The 24,082-nt window shown below is 52.3% G+C and overlaps 1 protein-coding gene across 1 annotated transcript in view; it reads right to left on the bottom strand.

Annotated features, from left to right (window-relative positions):
* SHANK3 (SH3 and multiple ankyrin repeat domains 3) overlaps positions 1–24,082 on the bottom strand; it is a 136,229-nt gene that overhangs the window by 21,570 nt on the left and 90,577 nt on the right. Inside the window, exons 21-26 of the mRNA XM_062492568.1 lie at positions 21,929–22,053; positions 14,380–14,515; positions 9,598–9,678; positions 6,492–6,515; positions 3,882–4,009; positions 2,910–3,012 (exon numbers count right to left, since the gene is read on the bottom strand). Of these exons, the coding sequence (XP_062348552.1) occupies positions 2,910–3,012; positions 3,882–4,009; positions 6,492–6,515; positions 9,598–9,678; positions 14,380–14,515; positions 21,929–22,053 (597 nt within the window). The remainder of the gene's footprint in view (positions 1–2,909; positions 3,013–3,881; positions 4,010–6,491; positions 6,516–9,597; positions 9,679–14,379; positions 14,516–21,928; positions 22,054–24,082) is intronic.

Below are 24,082 nucleotides of genomic sequence, written 5' to 3'. Positions count from 1 at the left end.
TTTTCCCCAACGAGTTGGGGGGTTAAGCACTTTAACTTGGGAATCTTTCCTGGAATCTTTTTGATCTTTTCTCCTATTTTTTCCCCCAGCCAGACAGGGGTTAACCACCTTCATCTCGGGAATTTCTCCTGGAATTTTTTTGATCTTTCCCCCCATTTTTCCCCAGTCCGCCATGGGTTAACCACCCTTATGCTGGGAATCTTTCCTGGAATCTTTTTGATCTTTTCTCCCAGGGAATCTGCAGTGCTGCTGAAATACTGCAAATGCCAGGGAGCATTTCTTCCTGAAAAAAAACCATCCAAGCTTTTCCTGCTTTTCCATCTCCTTCCCCACCTGTGCAGGGATTTTTCTCCTGGAATCAAGTGACTGCGCAGCTCCCGGCCGTGGGTGGGGAATGACAGCCCAAGGACTTCTAATTCCAATCCCATTCCCACCTGATTCCTCCCTCTCCGCCTCTTTTCCATCCCCAATTTCCTGGAATTCCACAGGAATGGTTTCTTCCAGGAGCTGCTTTGGGTTTTGCGTTGGATGCCCTACATTCCAGGGGTTGTCCCACTGTGGGGATGCACCTGGTGCCCCTGGAGGGGATTTTTCCCTGGATTTTTTGTCGGGATGTGCTGTGGCAGCTACAGCCAGTCCTGCTTGGGGCAGGGATTCTCCCACTGGGATCTGGAGCTCTCCTGATGGAGATTCAAGGAATGTTTTTTTTTTATTATTATTATTTTTAATTTTATTCTGAGGGGTTTGGCTGCATGGGCTGGGAATTGCTGGGAAGGTCAGGGATAATCAGGATGTAAAGGAATTCCCATGGGGATATAAACACAGAATTCCCAAATTATCCAGGTTGGGAAAGAATTCTGAGGTCACCAATCCCAACTATGCCAGATCCCCACCACCGCCCTGAGTGGAATTCCAGGAATTCCTTGGATTCCTCCAGGGATGGCCACTCCAAACTTCTCTGGGCAGCCCCTGCCAAGGCCTGACCACACTTTCCATGGAGAAATGATCCCAAAAATCCCAGCGCAGCCTCCCCTGGGCCAGGCTGAGGCATCCCCTCTTTTCCCAGGGCTCATTCCCGGGAGCAGATCCCAACCCCCGCTGGCTCTGGGCAGGAGCTGGGCAGAGCCAGAAGGACATTCCCAATCCCTGCCCCGATCCCTGCCCTGATCCCTGCAAAGCTCCCGTGGTCCCGATCCTGGCACAGATCCCGCTTTTCCCAAGCTTTCTCTGCACAGATCCCTGGCAGCCCCTGGCCAGCCCAGGGGGGCTCGGAGGCCCTTCCCGAGGCACTGCAGCCATTCCGTGGGCAAGGATTCCACAATTCCAGAATCCTGGAATGGTTTGAGTTGTAAGAACCTCAAAGCCCATCCACTTCCAACCCCTGGACACCTCCAGCTATCCCAGGCTGCTCCAACCTTTCCTTGGGCACTGACAGGGATCCAGGGGCAGCCACAGCTCCTCTGGCAATTCCAGCCCTGCCAGAATTCCTAATTCCCAAGATCCCATCCATCCCTGCCCTCTGGCAGTGTCCATTCCCTGTGTCCTGTCCCTCCAGGCCTTGTCCCCAGTCCCTCTGCAGCTCTCCTGGAGCCCCTTCAGGCCCTGGCAGGGGCTCTGAGCTCTCCCTGGAGCTTTCTCTTCTCCAGGAGAGCATTCCCAGCTCTCCCAGCCTGGCTCCAGCCCTTAGACAATTCCATGGATGCATTCCCAGTGGATGATCCATCCTGAATAACTCTGCCATTCCCACTCCAGATCCCTTTCCAAACCATTCCTGGCTCTTTATGTTCACACCGGCCCTTAAACAGCTCCTTTTCCAAAGCTGTTTCCCAAACATTCCCACCCAGAAACTCTGGGTGTTCTCTGGGAATCTCCTGGATCCTCCTTATTCCAATGGCACCAGGGCAGGTTCCACTTCCAAGACCAAAATATGGGATAAACTAGGATAAAAGTCCTGGTTCCCCTCTAGACAGCACAGGTTTGGGAATGCTGGGATTGGGATTTCTCCATGGATGGATCCATCCTCCAAATCCCACACAGGATCCCATTTTATCCTAGCTCTTCCAGAGCCTTGGGAACGTCTTTTGTGTGGAATTCCTGGCACAGGAGCAGCCGCACCAGCACAATCTCTGAAATCCCCATTTTTCAATTAATTTTTAGGATCAAGGATCCCCTACAGCCAGGTTTGGGATTGGTGGCACCAAAAACCTTCTGGAAGGGGGTCAAGGACTTCCCACAGGTGGATTTTGGGATTGGTGGCACCAGAAATCTTTGGGAACAGAATCAAGAACCCACCACAAATGTTTTTGGAGTTGGACACTCCATAAATCCTTTGGGATAAGCTCAAGGATCCACCACTGACAGTTTTGGGTTTGGAGACACCACAAACCTTTAGGTACAGGGTCCAGAACCCACCAGAGATGGATTTTGGGATTGGTGGCACCAGAAATTTTTGGAAACGGAATTAAGAACCTGCCAGAGATGGTTTTGGGTTTGGAGACTTCAGTAATCTTTTGGGATAAGCTCAAGGATCCCCACATCCAGATGCCTCCTCGAGACCTCGTCCTGCTCCTCCTAAGCCTCAGGTCTGCCAGTTCCAGAGGTGCCATTCCCGTTGGGAATGCCCGGTGCTGATGCTGTGGGTGGCAGAGACCCCCAGCCCATGGCATAGCTGATCTGGGAATTTCTGGAATTCTCTCCCAGAATTCTCTCCTGGAATTCTCCAATCCCACTTTCCACTCCAAGCAGGACCAGGCATCCCTCTGAGCTTGAATTCCATGGAGTTCCATGAAATACTCCAAAACCCAAGAGCTGGAGTGACCCAGGAAGGGCTGAGCCTTTCCTCCCTACTCCACACCCTACAGGGACCCACCCTCCTCATTCCCAAGAAATTCTCCCAGGTTTTTCCTCACCTACAGACTTGGTCCGTGGAATTCCTTTCCGGAGGGACACATGGGGCTTCTCCGTTCCTGCCAGGACCCCAGAATGCGCCATTCCTTGGCGCTCAAACAGGGACTGGAAGGGAAAAGCAGGGAATTCCCAGTCTGGATTCAGCTGGAAGGACCCACGATTCCCACCTGAGCTTCCAATTGTGGGAAAACAGGAGCTCTTCCCACTGGGATGGACCCTTCTCGCCTCCACCTTCCTGCTGCCCCATCCAGTGGAATTCCAAATTTTGGGATCATTCCCTGGCTCCCATCTCATCTCCTTGGCTGCTCCAGATGGGAATCCGGTGAGGATGGCTCCAGGAGCTCCTGTCCCTCTTTTCCCAGAGAAGCCTCCCACCCGCAGCATTCCCAGCACAATCCTGAGACCCCTCCTCCTCCTCCTCCCTCCGCGCTCCCCTTTGGAGGTGGCACTCAAATTCCAGCAGAATTCCAGCCCAGCTCTCCAGGCTCCTCCAGAGCTGCTCTCCCAGCCTTCCCTGGGAAATCCGTGCGGATTCCCAGGATTGGATGGGGATCCTGGGGAGCTGAGGGAGCGCCAGAGATCAGGGTATCCCAGGCTCCACATTCCTGGGAATTCCACTCCTGAACTAGCTGCCCTTGGCACCACATTCCTTCCCATCCCTCTCCATGGGCTCCCATCCCTCTTCTTCCATTCTTGGGAATTCCACTTCCCCTTCCTGGGAATTCCACTCACCAGTGCCTTTCAACCTGCCCCATGTCCTGCCATCCCATCCCCTCCCATCCCATCCCATCCCATCCCATCCCATCCCATCCCATCCCATCCCATCCCATCCCATCCCATCCCATCCCATCCCATATTGCCACAGAATTCCCGCTGGCTCACACCAATCTCCACCGGGGTGATCCTGTGGATCCCATTCCCACCCCATTCCCCCATTCCATGCCCATATTCCCACGGAATTCCCGCTGGCTCACACTGATCTCTGCCGGGGTGATCCTCCGGCTCGTCGGGCGCTGTTTCACCGTCGCCGCCCTGGAATCGGCCTCCACCAGCTCTGCCCTCAGTGCCGGCTCCGTGGCCGCCAGGATCTCATCCAGCTTCTCTGGAATCCAAGGAAAACCAGCCCAGGGGTCAGCCTGGCCCACCGGCATCACTCCCTGCCCACAGCTCATCCAGAGAAGGAAGCTGGCGGTTTTCCATGGATCTGGGGGGGGCTGATCCCACTTGGCTGGGCAATTCCATGGGTGCTGCCCCATCCCTGGATGTGCCACATTCCAAGGAATTCTCTGTCTGACACCAACCAGTGAATTCATCCCAGATTTTGGGTATTTGGGATGAGCCGAATCCTGCTGGGAGGGCGGGAGATCCAGGGAATCCCAGGACACAGAGATGTCCATGGGATCCACAGGGCTCTGGCATATCTGACCTTTCTTTGGGATAAACTAGGATATTCCGAGCCTGGTTGGACTCGTATGCCTGAATGATCCAAACTTTCCCTGTCCAGGGTGGGATCAGGTGCCCATGGACATTGGGAATATCAGCAGAACCACCAGGGATGTATCCGAGATCAGGGAATGGGGAGTGGGACTGGAATTGCCTGCTCCAGATCCATCCTGGCACATTTATCCTTTGGGAACACCAAGCTGTGCCTGGATGTGTCCCAGTGGATCCATTCCCTCAGGCATTCCAGCTGGAATCCTCAACCTTGGGATATGGGAATGGGCAGGAGGCAGACATGGATTCATTCCCATGGATGAGCCCAGCCCATGGAATTCCTGCCTGGAATGGAAAGTTGGGGCTGTTGGCTCCGGGCTGTTGGCTGGTGCTTCTCAGATCCAGGTGGATCCATATCCCAAATTCCTGCCCTGGTGGGAATTGTAGCCCTGGGATTCTCCTGAAGCCAGGCTGACCCTCGGACCTTCCATGGAATTGTGGGACATGGAATCATGGAATGGTTTGCTTGGGAAGGACTTTAAAGCTCATCCCATTCTATGAGACACCTTCCCATTATGCCAGATTTCTCCAGCGTTTTCTTGGACATTCCAGGGATCCAGGGACAGCCACAGCTGCTCCGGGAATTCCAGCCTAGCCAGGAATTCCTTCCCAAAATCCCACCCCAAGCTCCCCTTCCCAGGAAATCCCCTCCATTCCCAGCTCTCCCAGCCTGCGATTGGATCCATCCCCACCCCAACTCCTCTCTAGAAAGGAATTTTGGGATCCAGGGCCTTCACTGGGACTCTCAGGACTCCAGGAAGGGTCTCCCTTCCCTTTTCCATCCCTGAATTCGATAAAAATCCCTCAGGATGGATTCTGAGCGTCCTTGATCCCAGAATCCTGGAATGGTTTGGGATGGGATCCATAGACCTTCAACCCCATCCCATTCCAATCCTACCATCCCAGGCTGCTCCAACCTTTCCTTGGATATTCCAGGGATCCAGGGATTCTCTGGGAATTTCATCCCAGCCAGGAATGCCTTCCCAAGATCCCATCCGTCCCTGCCCTCTGGCACTGGGAAGCCATTCCCTGTGTCCTTTCCCTCCATGCCTTTCCCACATTCCAGCTCTCCTGGAGTCCCTTGAGGCCCTGGAATGTGCTGGAAGCTCTCCCTGGAATCTTCTCTTCCACCTTGGAAGATCCATCTCCAATTCTTTGGAAGCTCCAGCTGATTTTCCTGATCCATGGGATCCTTGTGTGGCCCCCTCTGGATCCGTCCAATTCAGGAAAGGCTGGGAAGATCCCTCCGACACTTCCCACAGGAATTCTTGCCTGGATTTTTCCCTGTCCTACCCCCAGTGTATCCCACAGGAAGAGCTGATCCCACATTCCCAGCTCTGTGCTGGAACAGGAAATGGGAACCACTGGGACAGAAAATCCAGGATTGGGAAATTCCAGGATGGGTTGGGTGGGAAAGGACCTTCAATCCCATCCAGATCCAACCCTTCCACCAAAAAATTCCTGGTTTTTCTGTGGCCCTCATGCAACATTCCCAGCACATCCTCAGCGTGGGAGCATGGTGGGATAATCCACAGGGATCCACCAGGAATATTGGGATAAACTGCATGGGTCTGCCAGGAATACTGAAATAAACTGCCTGGATTCCCCAGGAATATTGGGATAAGCTGCCGGGATCCACCAGGAATATTGGGATAAACTGCCTGGAACTGCCAGGAATACTGGGATAAACTCCCTGGATTTGCCAGGAGAGGCTTTGGCTATTTGAGCTAAAGCTGGACACCATCTTTCCCAAGGATCCCACATGGGACATTCCTGTGGGGAAAACCCAGAGCAGGGATCACACCTGGGAATGGCAGGGTTGGGAATTCTGGGATAAATCCCACATGGCCATTCCAACTCCTGGCTCCACAATTCCTGGCATTCCAATTCTTGGCATTCCGATTCCTACTGGAGCAGCTCCAGGACACTGGAGCCAATTCCAAATTCCCAAATTCCAGCTGAATTCCCTGAGACGCTGCAGGAACAGCGACCCTGGGGATGCTGGGATTTCCCACCAGTTTGGATCCAGCTGGATCCCAGAGGGAGGTGGCAGGGAGGGGCGGAATCCTGGGAATTTTGGTTTCACTCACCCCCTTTCCTTCTCCGCATGGAGGCTTGGAATGGGAAACAAAACACAAAATCAATGGCATGGAATAATTCCCGCTCCCATTCCCAGCTCTTCCCACAATTCCTGGCCTCTGGCATGCGGGATTCGGCCTGGGATGTGGGATTTGGGCATTTATCCACTGGGATCATCCCTCTGAGCTGGGATTTGGGATTTATCCCAGCTCCAGGCTGGGATCATCCCTGACCCTCATGGATCCATGGATCCAGGGAAGCTGGAGTGGGAACAGGATTTGCTGGAATTCCATCCCATGGAAAAACTCAGGAAAAGCTCCCAAGGACAATTCCTTGCATCCATGGATTTTGGCACAGGAGGGATCCCTGAGCATCCCACTGGGGATCCACTGCTCCAAGAGGATGGGAATGGCAAGGAAAGGGTTGGGAAGGGCACAGGAGGTGGTTGGGATCTATGGAAAACAGGGCAGGAAGCACCCAGCAGAGCTTTCTTTGGGCATGTTGCTTTCCCTGAAGGTTCCTTTAGGAAGGAGAGTTTTCCAAGACAAATCCTGGGAATTCTGATCCACAGAAAAACCCAGAGCAAATGATGGGAAGAGGATGGATCCCCTGTTTTCCCTGAAATGACTTCAGCCCATTCCTTGATCCATGGGAATGAGCACTATAATGCCGGGGAAAAAAATCACAGGAATTGTGGGATTAGAGCTGGAATTGCCTCCAGATCCTCCTCCTGGGATTTCTGCTCTCAGTCCCTCTCCAGGCAAACTGGGAATTGCTGGGAGGGCGGAAGGAGGAATCTGAGCATCTAGGATGGGGAAAAAGTGGGAAAAAGGAGCAGGTCTGGCTCTGCTCCCAAGAATTCCCAGAAAAAAAAAAACAAACCTAAAAAAAAGAGCCTTTGGGTTGGGAATAACAGTCTGGAAGCACCAGGAATTAAGGGTGGGAATCCAGGCAGAGGCTCAGGATAAAATAAATCCTGGCTGATCCAGTCTGGGAATGTTGGGATCTGTTCTGGTCCTGCAGGACTGGGCTCCAATAAGGAGCACAGGGAGCAAGAAGAGGTTTGGAAAACTGGGGAAGGAAAACCAGAGAGAATGGAAAAACAGGGACAGCAGGGAAAGCCAGAAGGAATGGAGAAACTGAGAGCGTGGAAAACCATGGAGGGCATGGAAAACCAGGAAGGACGTGGAAATCAAGGAGGGTATGGAAAAAGACGGAGAACATGTAAAACCAGGAAGAGCATGGAAAACCAGAAGGAATGGAAAACAGAGAGGGGATGGAAAACCATTGAGAGCTTGGAAAACCAAAGAGAGCATAGAAAACCAGAAGGAATGGAAAAGCAGAAAGGGCATGGAAAAACCAGGGAGAACATGGAAAATAGGGAGAGCTTGGAACACAGGGGGATCATGGGAAACCAGGAAGGGCATAGAAAACAGGGGAGCTTGGAAAACAGGGGATGATGGAAAACCAGGAAGAACATGGAAAACTATGGAAAGAATGGAAAACCAGGACGAGCATGGAAAAACAGAAGGAATGGAAAACAGGGAGGGGATGGAAAACCGTGGAGAGCATGGAAAACCAAGGAAAACATGGAAAAACAGGGAAAACAGGGAAAATATGGGAAACCAGAGAGAATGTGGGATGCTGCTGAGGCTCCACGCTGCCAGACTGCCACATTCCCACATGGCATGGAAGCTGGGGCAGGAGGCAGCATAGATGACCTCAGAGCCAGCCCTGCTGCCAGGGATGCTCCAAAGTTTTCCCGGGAACTGGGATCCCTCCACGGCCATGTGGCTGTTCTGGGAAAAGGGGAGGGATGGAGAGGGATCAGCTCCCATCCTGCCAAGGGGTCCTGGGGACATCTCAGGTGGCCACGAGGGCTGGGAAAAACGAGGAATTCTGGCAGCGGGAAGCAGGGAATGGTGGGAGTGGAGAGGATTTCAGGGAATCTGGGAATATGGACCAGGATAGGAAAGCAGCAGGAAAAGTGGAGTGGCAGCGGGATGGGGAGGATGGAGCAATCTTGGAGTTCTGGAATTCTCCCAGGGCTCCCCTGGAGCTCTCCTGGAATTCTCCCAGGGCTCCCCTGGAGCTCTCCTGGAGCTCTTCTGGAGCTCATGTGGAGCTCTCCAGGGTTTGGTATCTGCCTGGAGATGGGAAATAAAAGCCTCCGACTGCTGGGAGTGGGAAAGGAGGGAGAGGAGCAGAATGAGGAGCAGGGAGAGGAGCGGGATGAGAACGGTGAGAAGAGGATCAGGATCAGGAAGTGGATCAGGAGCAGGGAGAGGAGCAGGAGCAGGGAGAGGAGTGTGATAAGGAAGGTGAGAATAGCAGGATCAGGGAGAGGACCAGGATCAGGGAGAGGAACAGAATCAGGGAGAGGAGCAGGAGCAGGGAGAGGAGTGGAATAAGGAAGGTGAAGAGAGGATCAGGATCAAGGAGAGGAGCTGGGAGAAGAGCAGGAGCAGGGAGAGGAACAGGAACAGGGAAAGGAACAGGAGCAGGGAGAGAAGCAGGCAGAGGATCAGGCAGAGGATGAGGATCAGGGAGAGGAGTAGGAGGAACATAGAGAGGAGCAGAGAGAGGATCAGAAAAAGGAGCAGGGAAGAGAGCAGGAACAGGGAAAGGAGCAGGGGCAGGACCATGGAAAAGAGCTAGAAAATGGAAAGGAACAGGGAATGGGGCAGGAATAGGGAATGGAGCTGGGAACTGACCAGGGAAAGGAGCAAGGAAAGGAGTAGGGAGTGGAGAAGGGAATGGAGCAGGGAAAGGAGCAGGATGCCCAAGGCCAGGGCACATCAACCCCTCCACACCCACCCGGAGACTCCCAACATCCTTCCCATGCCCACCTCCACCAGGATGCGCCCCTGGAGCGCTGGATATCCCCCTGGATATCCCTCTGGATATCCCTCTGGATAGAGACAGGAATCCTGCTGCCCTCGTCCTCAAGCCTCCCACACCCCTGCCACCATCCCCCCCCCCCCCCCCCCACGGGCCCACGGCACACATCCAGAGAGCCGGAAAAACCGCTGGAAAACAGTCGGAAAAACCACTGGAAGACGGCTCCCAACCATCACCCCTGATTCCCGAGGGATCCCATCCCGCCGCCGGCCTTACCCAGCTCCTCCAGCTCGGCCGTCATAGATTTGGAGCGCAGCGTGAGGGTGGTGCTGGGAGCTCTCTTGGGAGGCGGCGGAGCTGCAAGGAACAGAGAGGGCATCTTGCACCTCTTCTCCCGGAATTTGCGCGGGGTGGCCAGGTGCAGGTGCCACTTCTTCTCCACAGCCTGGATCTCCTCGTATTCCCGGGACGAGGAGTCGCACTGCTGCAGGATCTTATTGAGGCTGCGCGTGGACGCGAACTTCTTCATGATTCCCGCCGGGAATGTGCCCACGGGCCTTTTTGGGAATGCCTCTGGGAATTTTGGCTTTGGGAATGTTGGCGGCTCCTCCCCCCACCCCCCCCACCCCCCCCTACCCCGCGCCCCACTCAGCGCAGAGTCCGAGGCATGGCCCCGGAGAGGCGGGGATGGCTCGCAGGGATTCAGGGATGGATGCAGGAAAAAGCGGGAATGTGTCCAGCCGGAGCTCGGGCTCCTCTTCCCGCCTCGGCGCAGCCCTCGGAGCTCCTCAGCCCACCCCACCCTCCTCCTCCTCTTCCTCCTCCTCCTCGCCGTGGATCCCAACCCTATGGAAGCGCCGGCGTCCGGCCGGGAGCTGCCCAAGGACACATGGCCCGGGATGATCCCAAAGGTTCCCGATCGCGCATTCCCTGAGCAACCCCCCCCCCCCCCCCTTCCCTGGAGCGGCGAGGATGAGTGGAAAGCTCTTCCTCCTCCTCCTCCTCCTCGCTGCTTCTCGCTGACAATGCTGGAATAACGCTCCAGGATTGCCATGGCAACGGCAGCTCCAAGGATCCCTGTGCCTGCGGCAGGGATCCAGCGGGGCGGATTCAGCCCCAGCCGGGCCCACACAGGCGCTGTCACCGGGGTGGAGGGGACACGGGATGAGCCCCCCCCCCCACCTCCCCCCCCCCTCCTTCCCGGTCCCTCAGCGCCCCTCGGATCCCTTGGAAAAGCGGCCGCGCGGATCCGGAGGACCGGGATGAGGAAAGCACCGGGAAGGAAGCACCGGGAAGCGCCGAGGGGCAGCTGCTCACCCCGGGCTGGAGCGGCAGGAGCGGCCCCGCCGGGGCTGCCAGCGCCGATTCCCGGCTGAATTCCCGAGGATTATTCCCGGCTGAATTCCCGAGGCTGCCAGCCGTTCCCACGGCTCGTGCCTTTGTGCCGTGACAGGATAATTGGAGCTCCTCGTGCCAGCAGCGCTCCCTCCTTCCCTCCCTTCCCTCCCCCGAGCCCCGCGTGCTGCGCTGGGAGCGGCCCCGATCCCGGCCCCCCTTCATTCCCTGCTCCCATCCCCCTGCTCCATCCCTGCTCCCATCCCCCTGATTCCATTCCTACTCCAATCCCCTTGATTCCATTCCCGTGATTCCATTCCTACTCCAATCCTCCTGCTCCCATCCCCCTGATTCTTTCCCCTGCTCCCATCCCTGATTCCATCCTCCTGATTCCATTCTCTACTCCAATCCCTCTGCTCCCATCCCCCTGATTCCGTTCCTACTCCAATCCCCTTGATTCCATTCCCGTGATTCCATTCCTACTCCAATCCCCCTGCTCCCATCTGATTCCATCCCCCTGATTCTATTCTTTACTCCAATCCCCCTGATTCCATTCCTTCTCCAATCCCCGATTCCATTCCTACTCCAATCCGCCTGCTCCATCCCCCTGCTTCTATCCCTGTTCCAATCTCCTGTTTCCATTCCTGTTTCCATCCATCCCTGCTCCTGTCCCTCCTGTCCTGCTGCTCCCATCCCCTGCTTCTATCCCAGCTCCCATCTCCTGCTTCCATCCCATTTCCATTCCCGGCTCAAATCCCTCTGCTTCTACCCCAGCTCCCACCCCCTGCTCTGATCCCATTTCCACTCCCTGCTCCCATCCCCGCTCCTGTCTCCTGCTCTCATCCCATTTCCATCCCCTGCTTCCATTCCCAGCTCCAATCCCTCTGCTTTTATCCCAGCTCCCATCCCCTGCTCCTGTCTCAGTATTTCCATCCCTGCTCCAACCCCTCTGCTTCCATTCCTTCTCCCATTCCCTGCTCCTGTCTCCCTGCTCCCATTCCTGATTTTCATCCCTCCACTTCCACCCCCTGCTCTCACATCTCTGCTCCCATCCCTGTGTTTCCATTCCCTGTTTCCATCCCCCTGCTCCCATCTTCCTGCTCCTGTCCTTCCTGTCCCGTGTGCATCCTTACTCCAATTCCTGCTTCCATTCCCTGCTCCCATCCCTCTGTTCTCCTGCTTCTTCCATTCCCTGTTTCCATCCCCCTGCTCCCATCTTCCTACTCCTGCCCCTCCTGTCCCGTTTCTGTTCCCTGCACCCACCCCTCTGCTCCCATTCCTTGTTTCCATCCCCTGCCTCCATCTTCCTGCTCCTGTCCCTCCATCCCAAAGCCATTCCCAAAAAAACAACACAACATCACGAATTACAGACCGTGGAAATCCAAGAATTCCCAAAAAAACACCCCAATACCAGGAGCTCCAGACCTTGGGAATTGAAGTGATTCCCAAAAATACCACAACTCCTTCAAGAATTCCCAAAAAACACCCCAATACCAGGAGCTCCAGACCTTGGGAATTGAAGTGATTCCCAAAAATACCACAACTCCAAGAATTTCAGATCTTTAGAATTGAAGCCATTCCCAAAAAGCACCACAACTCCAGGAATTCCAGTTCTTGGAAATCCAAGCAATTCCCAAAAAGCACAACTCCAAGAATTCCAGCTCCTGGGAATTCCTCAAAAGCACAACTCCAAGAATTCCAGACCCTGGGAATACAAGCAATTCCCAAAAGCACCACAGCTCCAGAATTTCGAGAGGCTGGGAATTGAAGCCATTCCCAAAAAACACAACTCCAAGAATTCCAGACCCTGGGAATTGAAGTATTTCCCAAAAACACCACAACACCAGGAATTCCAACTCTTGGGAATTGAAGCAATTCCCAAAAAAACACCACAACTCCACAGATGTGGTTGGGACCTTCCTGAGCTTCCCTAACCACCTCCCACATTCCCAAAAATCAGCGCATCCCAGAAACTGGCACATCCCAAAAAAATGTTGCATTCCAAAAATCTTCGCATCCCAAACATCAACACATCCCAAAAAACAGTGCTTCTAAAAAAACAGCAAGAACGGGCAAATCCCAGAAAATGAGTACATCCCAAAATGGGCGCATCCCAAAAAATCAAAGCATCCCAAATGCCAGAACATCCCAAAAATCAACACATCCCAAAAATCAACACATCCCAAAACTCTTCACATCCCTAAATGGGCACATCCCAAAAATCAGCACATCCCAAAAAATGACACATCCCAAAAAAAATCACTGCATCCCAAAAAATCAACGCATCCCAAAAAATCAAAGCATCCCAAAAAATCACTCTATCCCAAATGCCAGAACATCCCAAAAATCAACCCATCCCAAAATGGGAAAATCCCAAAAATCTTTGCATCCCAAAATCCAGTGCATTCAATAAAATGGGTACATCCCAAAAAAGGGCACATCCCAAAAATCAATACGTCCCAAAAATCCATACATCCCAAATAATGATGCAAGCCAAAAGTGAGCACATCCCATAAACAAGAACGTCCCAGTAATCAAGGCATCTCAAAAATGGAAACATCCCAAAAAATGACGCATCACAAAAATGAGCACATCCCAAAGTGGGCAAATCCTAAAATGGGCACATCCCAAAATATTATGCATCCCAAAAACCCATGCATACCAAAAATCAGCACATCCCAAAATGGGCAAATCCCAAAAATCTTCACATGCCCAAAACCAGCACATTCCAAAAAATGGGCACATCCCAGAATCAGCACATCCCAAAATTCAGCACATCCAAAATTCAGGCATCACAAAAAGAGATGCATCCCAAATAATGATGCACGCCAAAAATGAGGACATCCCAAAATTAACACATCCCAAAAATCACTGCATCCCAAAAATCAGCACATTCCCAAATGTGCACATCCCAAAAAATGACACATACCAACATCTGGCGCATCCCAAAAATCGTCACATCCAAGAAATTGTCACATTGCAACATCAACCCTTCCCAAAAAAAAGTGCATCCCAAAAAATGACACACCCCAAAAAATCAATGCATCCCAAAAAAATTAGTGCACCCCAAAAAATAACACATCCCATAAACCAATGCATCCCAAAACTGACGCATCCAAAAACCTTACGCATCCCGAATATCGTCACATCCCAAAAATCATCACATGCCAACATCAGCACATCCCAAAAATAATTGCATCCCAAAAACCTGCACATCCCAAAAACCAGCACATCCCAGAAAATGACACATACCAAAAACCGGTGCATCCCAAAAATCAGCACATCTCAAAAATCATCACATCCCAAAAATGGAAATACCCCAAAAATGGGAACATCCCCAAAACCAATGCATCCCAAAAATCAGCACATCCCATCATCAACCCATCCCAAAAAAATGGCACGTCTCAAAAAAGGAAACATCCCAAAAACCGGCACATCCCAAAAAATCATTGCATCCCAAAAAATCTTCGCATCCCAAAAATCAATGCATCCCAAAAACCAGCACATCCCAAAAAACCATCGCATCCCAGTATTCATAAATCCCTATAAAATGACACATCCCAAAAACACTGGCACATCCCACCCTTCCCACCCAGAATCTTCCATCCCCACCACTCCACTCCCACCACCCTTTCCGCCATTCCTTTTCCTCCCTGGGGCCTCTCTGAACCCCTCACCCCTGGAATTCCCAGAAATCCCAGAATTCCCAGAATTCCCGCCTACCCTTTTTGCGGCCGCCCTCCTCGGCCTCGGGCTTGCGGCTGACGGACACGACTTTCATCAGGAGGTGATTCCCGCCCTGCCGGATCAGTGACACCACCTGCTTGTGCCCCACCTTCACCACGTTCACGCCGTTCACCTGCGTTCCCAAAAAAACCAAAAAAACACGGATCAGAATTCCGAGCGCTGGGAAAACAACAACCAACAACAAACCCGTGAGGAATCCATAAAAAATTTAAAAATTTCCCGGCTTTTCGCAGCAGTTGGGAGTCACAGCCCAGTGATGGCGAGGAGGATGATGGGAATCTGCAGTTGTGACCCCCAAAAAATGGGATTTTCCTGGTTTTTTTTTTGAGTTTCCGGTCAGCCCCAGCAATGTTTGGAGTTCCTGGAAGGACTCAGAATTCCTGGACTTCTGCACTCCGGGAATTTGGATGGAATGGGATGGGCTTGGAGAGGTGGGAAAGGGCCAAGCTGGGGTGTTCGGGAGGATTTTGGGAGAATCTCCAGATCCCCGGAGAATCCCAAATTCCCTGGAATGGGAATCCCAAGATTTCTGCTCTTTCCTCTTGGTGAAGGTCAATCCCAAAATTCCCAGAGTTCTTCCCAATGCTCTGTGTTCAGCTCATGGTTCTGTCCCAAGGGATGGCCCTGAGCCCATTCTGGCTCCTTGGCTCCTGGAAACTTCAGATACCCAGGAATGTGTGGGATCATTGGCATCTCAGGCTTCTCCCGGGTGAAGGGATGGAATTCCACACAAATCATGGAATCCTGGAATGCTTTGGGTGGTAAAAAGGAGCTTCAATCCCATTCCCAGGGCTCAGAATCCAAGGAAGTGCCCAAGGCCTGCTTGGGATTGTGGGATTCTCCCAACCCCAAAAGAAAACTGGGAATTCACAACCTTGGATCTGAGGAGAGGGGACAGGAGGAGAGGGGATTCACCTGCAATCCCAAAAAAAACATGGATCAGAATTCCTGGCGGGAAAACTGATGAGAGTCAACCCACAAAAATCCCAGATTTCCACCTTTTCCCGCCTTTCCCAGAGTTTGCAAATCACCACCCAGTGATGGTGAGCTGCTGGAGAAGATGGGAATCTCCATTTCCTGCTGGGAGAATCCCAAAAAACCCAGGCTTTTCCCAGGATTTCCTGCTGGGATTGCTGTCTGATTCCCACTTTTCATTCCTGCATCCCTCAGCCAGCATTCCCTGGATTTGCCTGTCCAGATCCAGCAATTCCCAGATCCTGCTGCTCTCCCAGTGCTGGGAGATTGCGGGGAAAGGGAATTTCTCTGTTTTGGTTTTTTTTTTTTTCCATGGAATGTGCTCAGCATTCAGCTTTTTGTTTTGTTTTGTTTTTCCCTCCTTTTATTCCCTGGGATGCTTCCATTGTCATTCCCGGGTTCTGAAAAAGAGGGAATAGCAGGGAAGGGAACATTCCAGCACAATCCCTCCTGGGTTTGATTCCTTTGGGTTCTTTTCAGCTCTGGATATTCCAGGATTCTCTGACCTCTCGCCTTTGCCGGGTGGGATTTCCATGCTTGGAAATTACCTGGGAATCCAGGTGCCTTTGGATCTCCACTATTCCCCCAGGATCCTCACAGTATTCTCAACATCCTGGAATTGGCTCCCTGAGGAATCCGGGATCCATAGGATTTGGCCACAACTTTGCTGATACCCTGGCTGTGCCAGGAGCTGGAATTCCCTGGATCCCAGTGGATTTGGATGGGATTCATCCTGGATTTTGGGATCAGCTCTGCCATGGCTGCCCTTGGATCCCTGGGAGTGTCCAAGGAAAAGCTGGAACACCCTGGGATCACGGAAGTTTCCTTGCCCTGGGAATGGGATTGAAGCTCCTTTTTACCACCCAAAGTATTCCAGGATTCCATGATTTGTGTGGAATTCCATCCCTTCACCCGGGAGAAGCCTGAGATGCCAATGGTCCCACACATTCCTGGGTATCTGAAGTTTCCAGGAGCCAAGGAGCCAGAATGGGCTCAGGGCCATCCCTTGGGACAGAACCATGAGCTGAACACAGAGCATTGGGAAGAACTCTGGGAATTTTGGGATTGACCTTCACCAAGAGGAAAGAGCAGAAATCTTGGGATTCCCATTCCAGGGAATTTGGGATTCTCCGGGGATCTGGAGATTCTCCCAAAATCCTCCCGAACACCCCAGCTTGGCCCTTTCCCACCTCATCCCATTCCATGGGCAAATTCCCATGGGATTTCCTGGTGTAGGAATGGGATTTACTGGAATCCATTGAATGGTTTTCCAGGGAATTCTCTCCCTGTGCACAGAGCTCCTTCCCAACTGCAAGAATTCCATACCCACATTCCAGAGGCAGGAATTCCTGGATCCTCATCCCTTTTCCCACCTCCTGGGTCATTCCCAGCTCCTCTCCCAACCCTGCTGGATTCATTCCCCAGCCGGGATCCACGTGGGAATTTCAGGGAGCTCTGGAATTTTCCAGGATATTCCACAGAATTCCTTCCAGGATCTGCCATATCTGACCAAAAAAATCTGGGAGAAATCCAGAAATTTCTGGGAGAATTCCATTTTCCCAAGAGAATTCCCAAGCTGGGAACCTCCATTCCCTGCCATAATGGGAAATTCCCGAGGTTCTCCTGTCAGCCATTGCTGGGTTGGGAATGTAACCCAGGAATCTGGAAATCCCTGAGGTTGGAAATCCCGCTGGGAGCTGGGAATGCCATTCCTACCCCTGATCCATGGATTTGAAATCCCTTGGGAATGGAGATTCCCACTGCCCATTGTTCAGTCCATTCCAATCCTTCCCAACCTTTCCCAGGAAGGATTTTTCCTAAATATTCCATTCCTGCCTCAGCTTGAGGCCGTTCCCTCTCACCCCATCCCTTTTCACTGGGATCACATCCTGATTCCCACCTGGATCCAGCTAGGGACTTGTTGGGAATTGTCTCCCACTCCTAATTCCATTGATCTCCACCCAAATCCCGTGGTTTTGAAGGAATTCCGATGCTTCAACAAAACTCTCGGGATAACCTGAGCCCGATCTCCGCTTCCACGGAATTCCTTGGGATTTGAATCCCGGAATTCCTCGTGCTCCCAACTCATCCCTGCCTCAATTTCCCTCCCTCCAGAAAACTGGGAGAGTGCAATCCTCATCCCGAATCTTGGGAATTCCAGGGCTGAGCAGCATTCCCAGAGCCCCCCTCCCGGAGATCTTTGGGATCTGCTCTCCCAGCCCGGTAATTTGGGAATGGATATTTTTAGGAATTCCTCTCTCCTTGGTTACTGGGAAACTTAATGTTCTGCAGAAATCCAAGCTCCGGATTCGTTCCCAACTCGGAGCAGAACATTCCAGTTTTTTTTCCCCCCCACACCATAATATCACAAATTTTGAACATTTCCATTAAAAAAAATTGAAGCTGGATCAGCCTCTTCCCCCCCCTTTTTTTTTTAATTCCCCCCCCCCCCAGCTCCCGATGCTCCTGAATTCCTGATGATCCGAAATCCCGGCCTTTGATATTTCTTCAGATCCTTTTTATCAACCTCCCACACTCCAGAGCCAGAATTATCTGCATTTCCTGCTTTATTTTGCTTCCTGACCTTTCCAGCAGGGAGAGGATCTGGGAATGTTTCACCGCTCCCTCATTCCCACAATTCCAGAGGGGAAATTTCTTTGTTCCAGAGGATTTTTTCCCCCTCTCCTGGATTTTTGGGCTCTATGTCCTTAAAAATATCTGGAAGTTTTGTCCATTGGGATCATGGAATGGTTGGGATTGGATTGTCCCATTCCCACCCATGCCCAGAGCAGGATTTTTTCTTCATTCCCAAAGAAAATAATGGAATTGTTGAGGTTGGAAAAGCCCTCAGAGACCACCACTAATGCAGATTCCCAAATCCAGGATTTTTTGAACATTCCCAAGGATTTGACTCCACCACTGCCCCTTCCAAAGTTTCCCAACCTTTTCCATGGAGCAACATTTCCAAATATCCCATGGAAACCTCCCCAGGGGGATGTTGGGATCCGGTCTGGATCCATCACTCCCGTTTTTCCTTTAAAAAAACCTCCAGGCAACAATAAAATCTGGGCCTCAATCCTGGAAATATCCATGCATTTCCAGCCATGTCCATATTCCAAATCCCAGGAATTCTCAGCCAGATCCTCAAAGAATCATGGAATTCTCATGGAATCTCCATTTCCAAGGCTCCTCATAGAAAAAAATTGAGGATTTAAAACCTCCCGAGATGGCAGGGGACAAAAGGCTGGAAATTCTGGATTTTCCTCAGAAATTCTGGTGGGATTTTCCCAATCCCAACCCTCACAGAGGTCGGATCTTTTCCCAAACTGGGCAATTCCCCAGCCCAGCACTGAGAATTTCCTCATGGAGCCATTCCTGGAATGTGGCTCATGTGATCATGGAATTGCTGAGGTTGGAAAAACCTTCAGAGATGAAATTCCCAGCTCTGACAGGGCCACCCTGGACCCAGGTCCTCCAAATCCACTGGGATTTGAATCCCTCCAGGAGGAATTTTCCCGATTTCCAGCCTCAACTGTGGCTGTTCCAGAGGCTGTTCCTGGTTGTCTGGAAGGAATTCCTGCCCAGCTCCTTCTTGAAGGGAATTCAGGGCTGAAATTGGCACTGAAGGAAGATCAGGAGAGCCCCAGGAGTGATCCAATTCCCATAGGGAATGCAGGGACTCTATCCTCCTGATCCACCTCTGGAGAATTCCAGATCCTCTTGATCCACACCTGGAGAATTCCAGAACCTCCTGACCCATACCTGGAAAACTCCTGGAAGCTCCAGCACTGGAGGACTCTGGATCCATCTGGATCCACGCCAGGAGGGCTTCTAGAAGCTTGGAATTCAGCAGGAATTTCCCCATGGAAAGGGCGGTCAGGCCTTGGCAGAGGCTGCCCAGGGAGGTTTGGGGTGCCCATCCCTGGAGGTGTGCAAGGAATTCCTGGAATTCCACTCCATGCTCTGGGCTGGGGATCACGCCCAGCTCTGACTCCTTGCCGTTGGAAATCTTTTCCAAGCTTAGGGATCCCGAGATTTGGAGAAGAAGGACATGGGAACAGCTCTGGGACTTTGGGAAGTGTCTCCTGAGTGGAGCAGGAACATTCCCGGCGTCACACTGGCCCCAAAAGGAAGTTCAGGGAATATGCGAGGCTGGAGCTGGGAAATTATCCATGGAAAAGGCAGAGAGGAGGAAAATCTGGAAATTGGATTATATGGACAAAACAAGCTTGGAGGGAAAGGGAAAATTCCCAGTGGGGAAGATGAGCTCAGGGAATTCCCAAAACAGCTCCTGAACCCCTTAGAACAAATCCAGAGGAGGCCCTGGAGCTGCTCCAGGGCTGGAACCTCTCTGGAGCCAGGCAGGGAAAAGTGGGAATGTTCCCCTGGAGAAGGGAAGGATCCAGGGAGAGCTTCCAGCACATTCCAGGGCCTCAAGGGGCTCCAGGAGAGCTGGAATTTGGGAAAAGCATGAAGGGACAGGACACAGGGAACGGCTTCCACTGGGAAAGGTGAGATTGGGATGGGATCTTGGGAAGGAAGTCCTGTCTGGGCTGGAATTCCCAGAGCAGCTGTGGCCACTCCTGGATCTTTGGCAGTGCCCAAAGAAAGGTTGGAGCAGCCTGGGATAGCCGGAGGTGTCCAGGGGTTGGAAGTGGATGGGCTTGGTGTTCCTCCCAACCCAAAACATTCCAGGATTCTGGAATTGTGAAATCCTTGTCCATGGAATGGCTGCGGTGCCTCGGGAAGGGCCTCCAAGCCCCCCTGTACTGGCCAGGGGCCACCAGGGATCCATGCAGGGAGAGCCTGGGAAAAGGGGGATCTGCACTGGGATAGGGGCCACGGGAGCTTTGCAGGGATCAGGGCAGGGATCGGGGCAGGGATCGGGAATGTCCTTCTGGCTCTGCCCAGCTCCTGCCCAGAGCCAGCAGGGATCGGGATCTGCTCCTGGGAATGAGCCCCGGGAAAAGAGGGGATGCCTCAGCCTGGCCCAGGGGAGGCTGCGCTGGGATTTTTGGGATCATTTCTCCATGGAAAGTGTGGTCAGGCCTTGGCAGGGGCTGCCCAGAGAAGTTTGGAGTGGCCATCCCTGGAGGAATCCAAGGAATTCCTGGAATTCCACTCAGGGCTGTGGTGGGGATCTGGCATAGTTTGGATTGGTGACCTTGGAATTCTTTCCCAACCTGGATAATTTGGGAATTCTGTGCTCATACCCCTATGAGAATTCCCAACACATCCTGGTTATCCAAAGAATGAGCCCCGGGAAAAGAGGGAATGCCTCAGCCTGGGCCGGGGGAGGTTTGGATTGGATATTTGGCAATTTCTCCATGGAAAGGAGCGTCTAGCCAACCTAAACCCCTCCAGGATTTGTTTTCCTTCTTCTCCTGTCAGGACAAGCAGGAGTTGGAATATTCCAGAGCTCCTCCAAGCTTTCCATGGAGACAGAGCCTGAAATCCACAGCAGGAAGAAAATCGGGATCAGATTCTCACCCAAAGCATGTCTGACAACACAGAATGCCAGAGATTCATCCCAGGTGGAATCCTGGAATGGTTTGGTTTGTCATTGGAATCCTCAAAGCTGATTCCAAGGACACTTTCCACCATCCCAGGCTGCCCCAACCTTTCCTTGGACAATCCAGGGATCCAGGGGCAGCCACAGCTACTCTGGGAATTCCAGCCCAGCCAGAAATTCCTTTCCAAATTCCCATCCCAATCTCCCCTTTCGCAGTGGAAACCATTCCCTGTGTCCTGTCCCTCCATTCCTTTCCCAAATTCCAGCTCTTCTGGAGCCCCTTGAGGCCCTGGAATGTGCTGGAAGCTCTCCCTGGATCCTTCTCTTCTCTAGGAGAACATTCCAGCTCTCCCAGCCTGGCAGGATCTATCCCAATCCCAACACCCTGCACATTCCTTTGGAATCCAACTTTTCATGATCCCTTTCCAACCAACAGCACCTGAAACCAGTCCCTGACCATTCCCTGAAGCATTCCTTGGATTTCCCCCTGGAAAACCTTTTTTCACCTTTCCAAACTCCAGCTCTGTTCTGTTCCCACCAAACCCATCCCGCAGGGACGCAGGGCTCTGCAAATCCCGTGGGAACATCCCAAGTTCCTCCTCCAGCAAAGAAAATCCCTGAAGCACCAACAAATCCAGGGAATCTCCTTCAATCCCAGTGTGCTCTCCACAGGATGCAGAAGCCACAATTCCAAGGGGATTCACCAGCACTGGGAGAAGCTCAGTCCACACCTGGAGAATTCCAGATCTTCCTGATCCATGCCTGAAGAACTCCTGGAAGCTCCATGACCTCAGGACTTTGGATCCCTCTGGATCCACACCTGGAGAATTCCAGATCCTCCTGATCCACACCTGGAGAGCACCTGGAATCTCCTGATCCATACCTGGGAGCCCTCTAGATCCACACCCAAAGAACTTCTGGAAGTTCCACGACCTGGAGGACTCTGGATCCTCCTGATCCATACCTGGAGAATTCCAAAATTCCAGGGAAATACCCCAAGTTCCCGGGGAAAGGAGAAGAATTCTACGAGGAGCTCACCTCGATCAGAAAGTCCCCCGTGCGCAATCCCGCTCTCCAGGCAACTCCTTCCACATCCACAGATTCCAGGTACTGCAGTGCTGGGAATGCCGGCGTGGGTGTGAACTCCTCAATCGGGGTCTCAGCTGGAAAACACAATGGGAAGGGGAATGAGGGATTCTCAAGGAAATTCCATGTGGGAAAGCTCAGCCTGTCCACAGCATTCCAAAATTTATGGAATTACAGAGTTGGAAAAGCCTCAGAGTTCAATCATTCCTAGCATTGCCACCTCTGATCCGTGTCCCACAGTGCCTCATCCACACGGATTTGAATCCCACTGGGAATGGAGATTCCACCCCTGTGCCAGGGCGGGAAGAGCCTTTCCAGGAGGGAATTTTCCCATGAGTCCAAGCTGGAACAGCTGGAGGTTGTGTCCCTTTGTCCTGTTCCCATCTTAGTGATGGGATCAATATTGGAATCAATGACGGAATTAATGATGGAATCAGTGCTGGAATCCAAGATGGAATTAATTCTGGAATAAATCATGGAATCAATCACTGAATCAATCATGGAATCAATCACTGAATCAATCATGGAATTAATGATGGAAGTAATGATGGAATTAATGATATAGTCATGAAGTCAATTGTGTTGGATTATCCCATCAGACTGAACCATTTTCAGCACTCCCAAAGCCCCCCTGCCCCATATTCCCAAGTGCAGCATTCCCAGGTTCTTTGGGAATAATTTCCATAATTTCCCCGAAAAAGTCTACCAGGCTGGAACAATCTGGGGATAGTGGGATGTGCTGCTTGGAGCAGAGCCACATCCAATAATTCCTTGGATTCCTCCAGGGATGGCCACTCCAAACTTCCCTGGGCAGCCCCTGCCAAGGCCTGACCACACTTTCCATGGAGAAATGATCCCAAAAATCCCAGCAGAGCCTCCCCTGGGTCAGGCTGAGGCATTCCCTCTTTTCCCGGGGCTCATTCCCAGGAGCAGATCCCGATCTCTGCTGGCTCTGGGCAGGAGCTGGGCAGAGCCAAAAAGACATTCCTGATCCCTGCAAAGCTCCCCTGGCCCCGTTCCCGGTGCAGATCCCACTTTTCCTGGGCTCTTCCTGTATGGATCCCTGGCAGCCCCTGGCCAGCCCAGGGGGGCTCGGAGGCCCTTCCCAAGGCATTGCTGCCATTCCATGGGCAGGGATTCCAGAATTCTGGAATCCCAGCCTGGCTGGGAAAGAACTCCAAGCTCATCCCAAAGATTCCCCGGGATCCAGGAGATCCCATGGGCACAGTGCAGGAAGTTTTCCAAGTGTTTCCATTCCCAGGATCCAGGAATCCCACCCTGGGTTCATCCCAAACCTTCAGCTCCTGGAATGGATACAGAGAATGCCCCTGGAGTCACAAGAGCTCAAAAAAATGGGAGAAATTCCCACTGAGACAATCCAGCCTGAGGAAAATGCATCCATTCAATCCTCCCTGCCTTCCTTATTCCAAGATTTTGCTCCTCCCTCTTGCTTCCAGCCAAGTCCTTCCCATGGAACTGCAGTGTCTCCTCATTCCCAGTCCACCAGCAGTGGATCAGGAGCCAGGAGGAATTCTCATCCCTTCAAATTATCCCACAAAACAGATTTTTAGGAGCTGACTGATCCCCTAGGTGACCCTGGTGGCCTCTCCTTTGATGTCCTTCCCACAACATTCCCAATGTCCCCCTTCCTTTCCACCAAATCCAAGCCACTGATTTCACCCAGATCCAAGACTTTCCCTCCTTTCTCCCTTTTTTCCCCCACATTTCAGGCGGGATTTTTCCACTCAGGCTCGGATCACACCCAGGGAACCTTTCCCTGCCATCCCTTCATGTGCTGAAGCTTCTCAGCTGCTTCCCACCAACGGCTTTCCACGATTTCTGCCTTTCTTAGGAGAAGTGGCAAATGCTTGACAGCTCATTCCTATTTTTAGACATTCCAATGGAATATCGGAGTGCTCTCCAAATCTTTCAGGATCCCTTCCAGGATTTCATCTCTGGTGATCCCAGGCTGCTCCAAATGTTTGACCTGGCCTTGGACACTTCCAGGGAGATCCAGGGGCAGCCGAGGATTCTCTGGGATAAATTTCACAGAGTGAATCCCACATCCCATGGATCCCACTGCATCCCATGCTGATCTGTCCCCCT

The sequence above is a fragment of the Cinclus cinclus genome, chromosome 4 (assembly GCF_963662255.1).
Source record: "Cinclus cinclus chromosome 4, bCinCin1.1, whole genome shotgun sequence".
Classification (NCBI taxonomy): Eukaryota; Metazoa; Chordata; class Aves; order Passeriformes; family Cinclidae; genus Cinclus; species Cinclus cinclus.
Note: the sequence above shows the minus strand (reverse complement) of the source record. Positions and strands in the feature narration are given on the sequence as shown.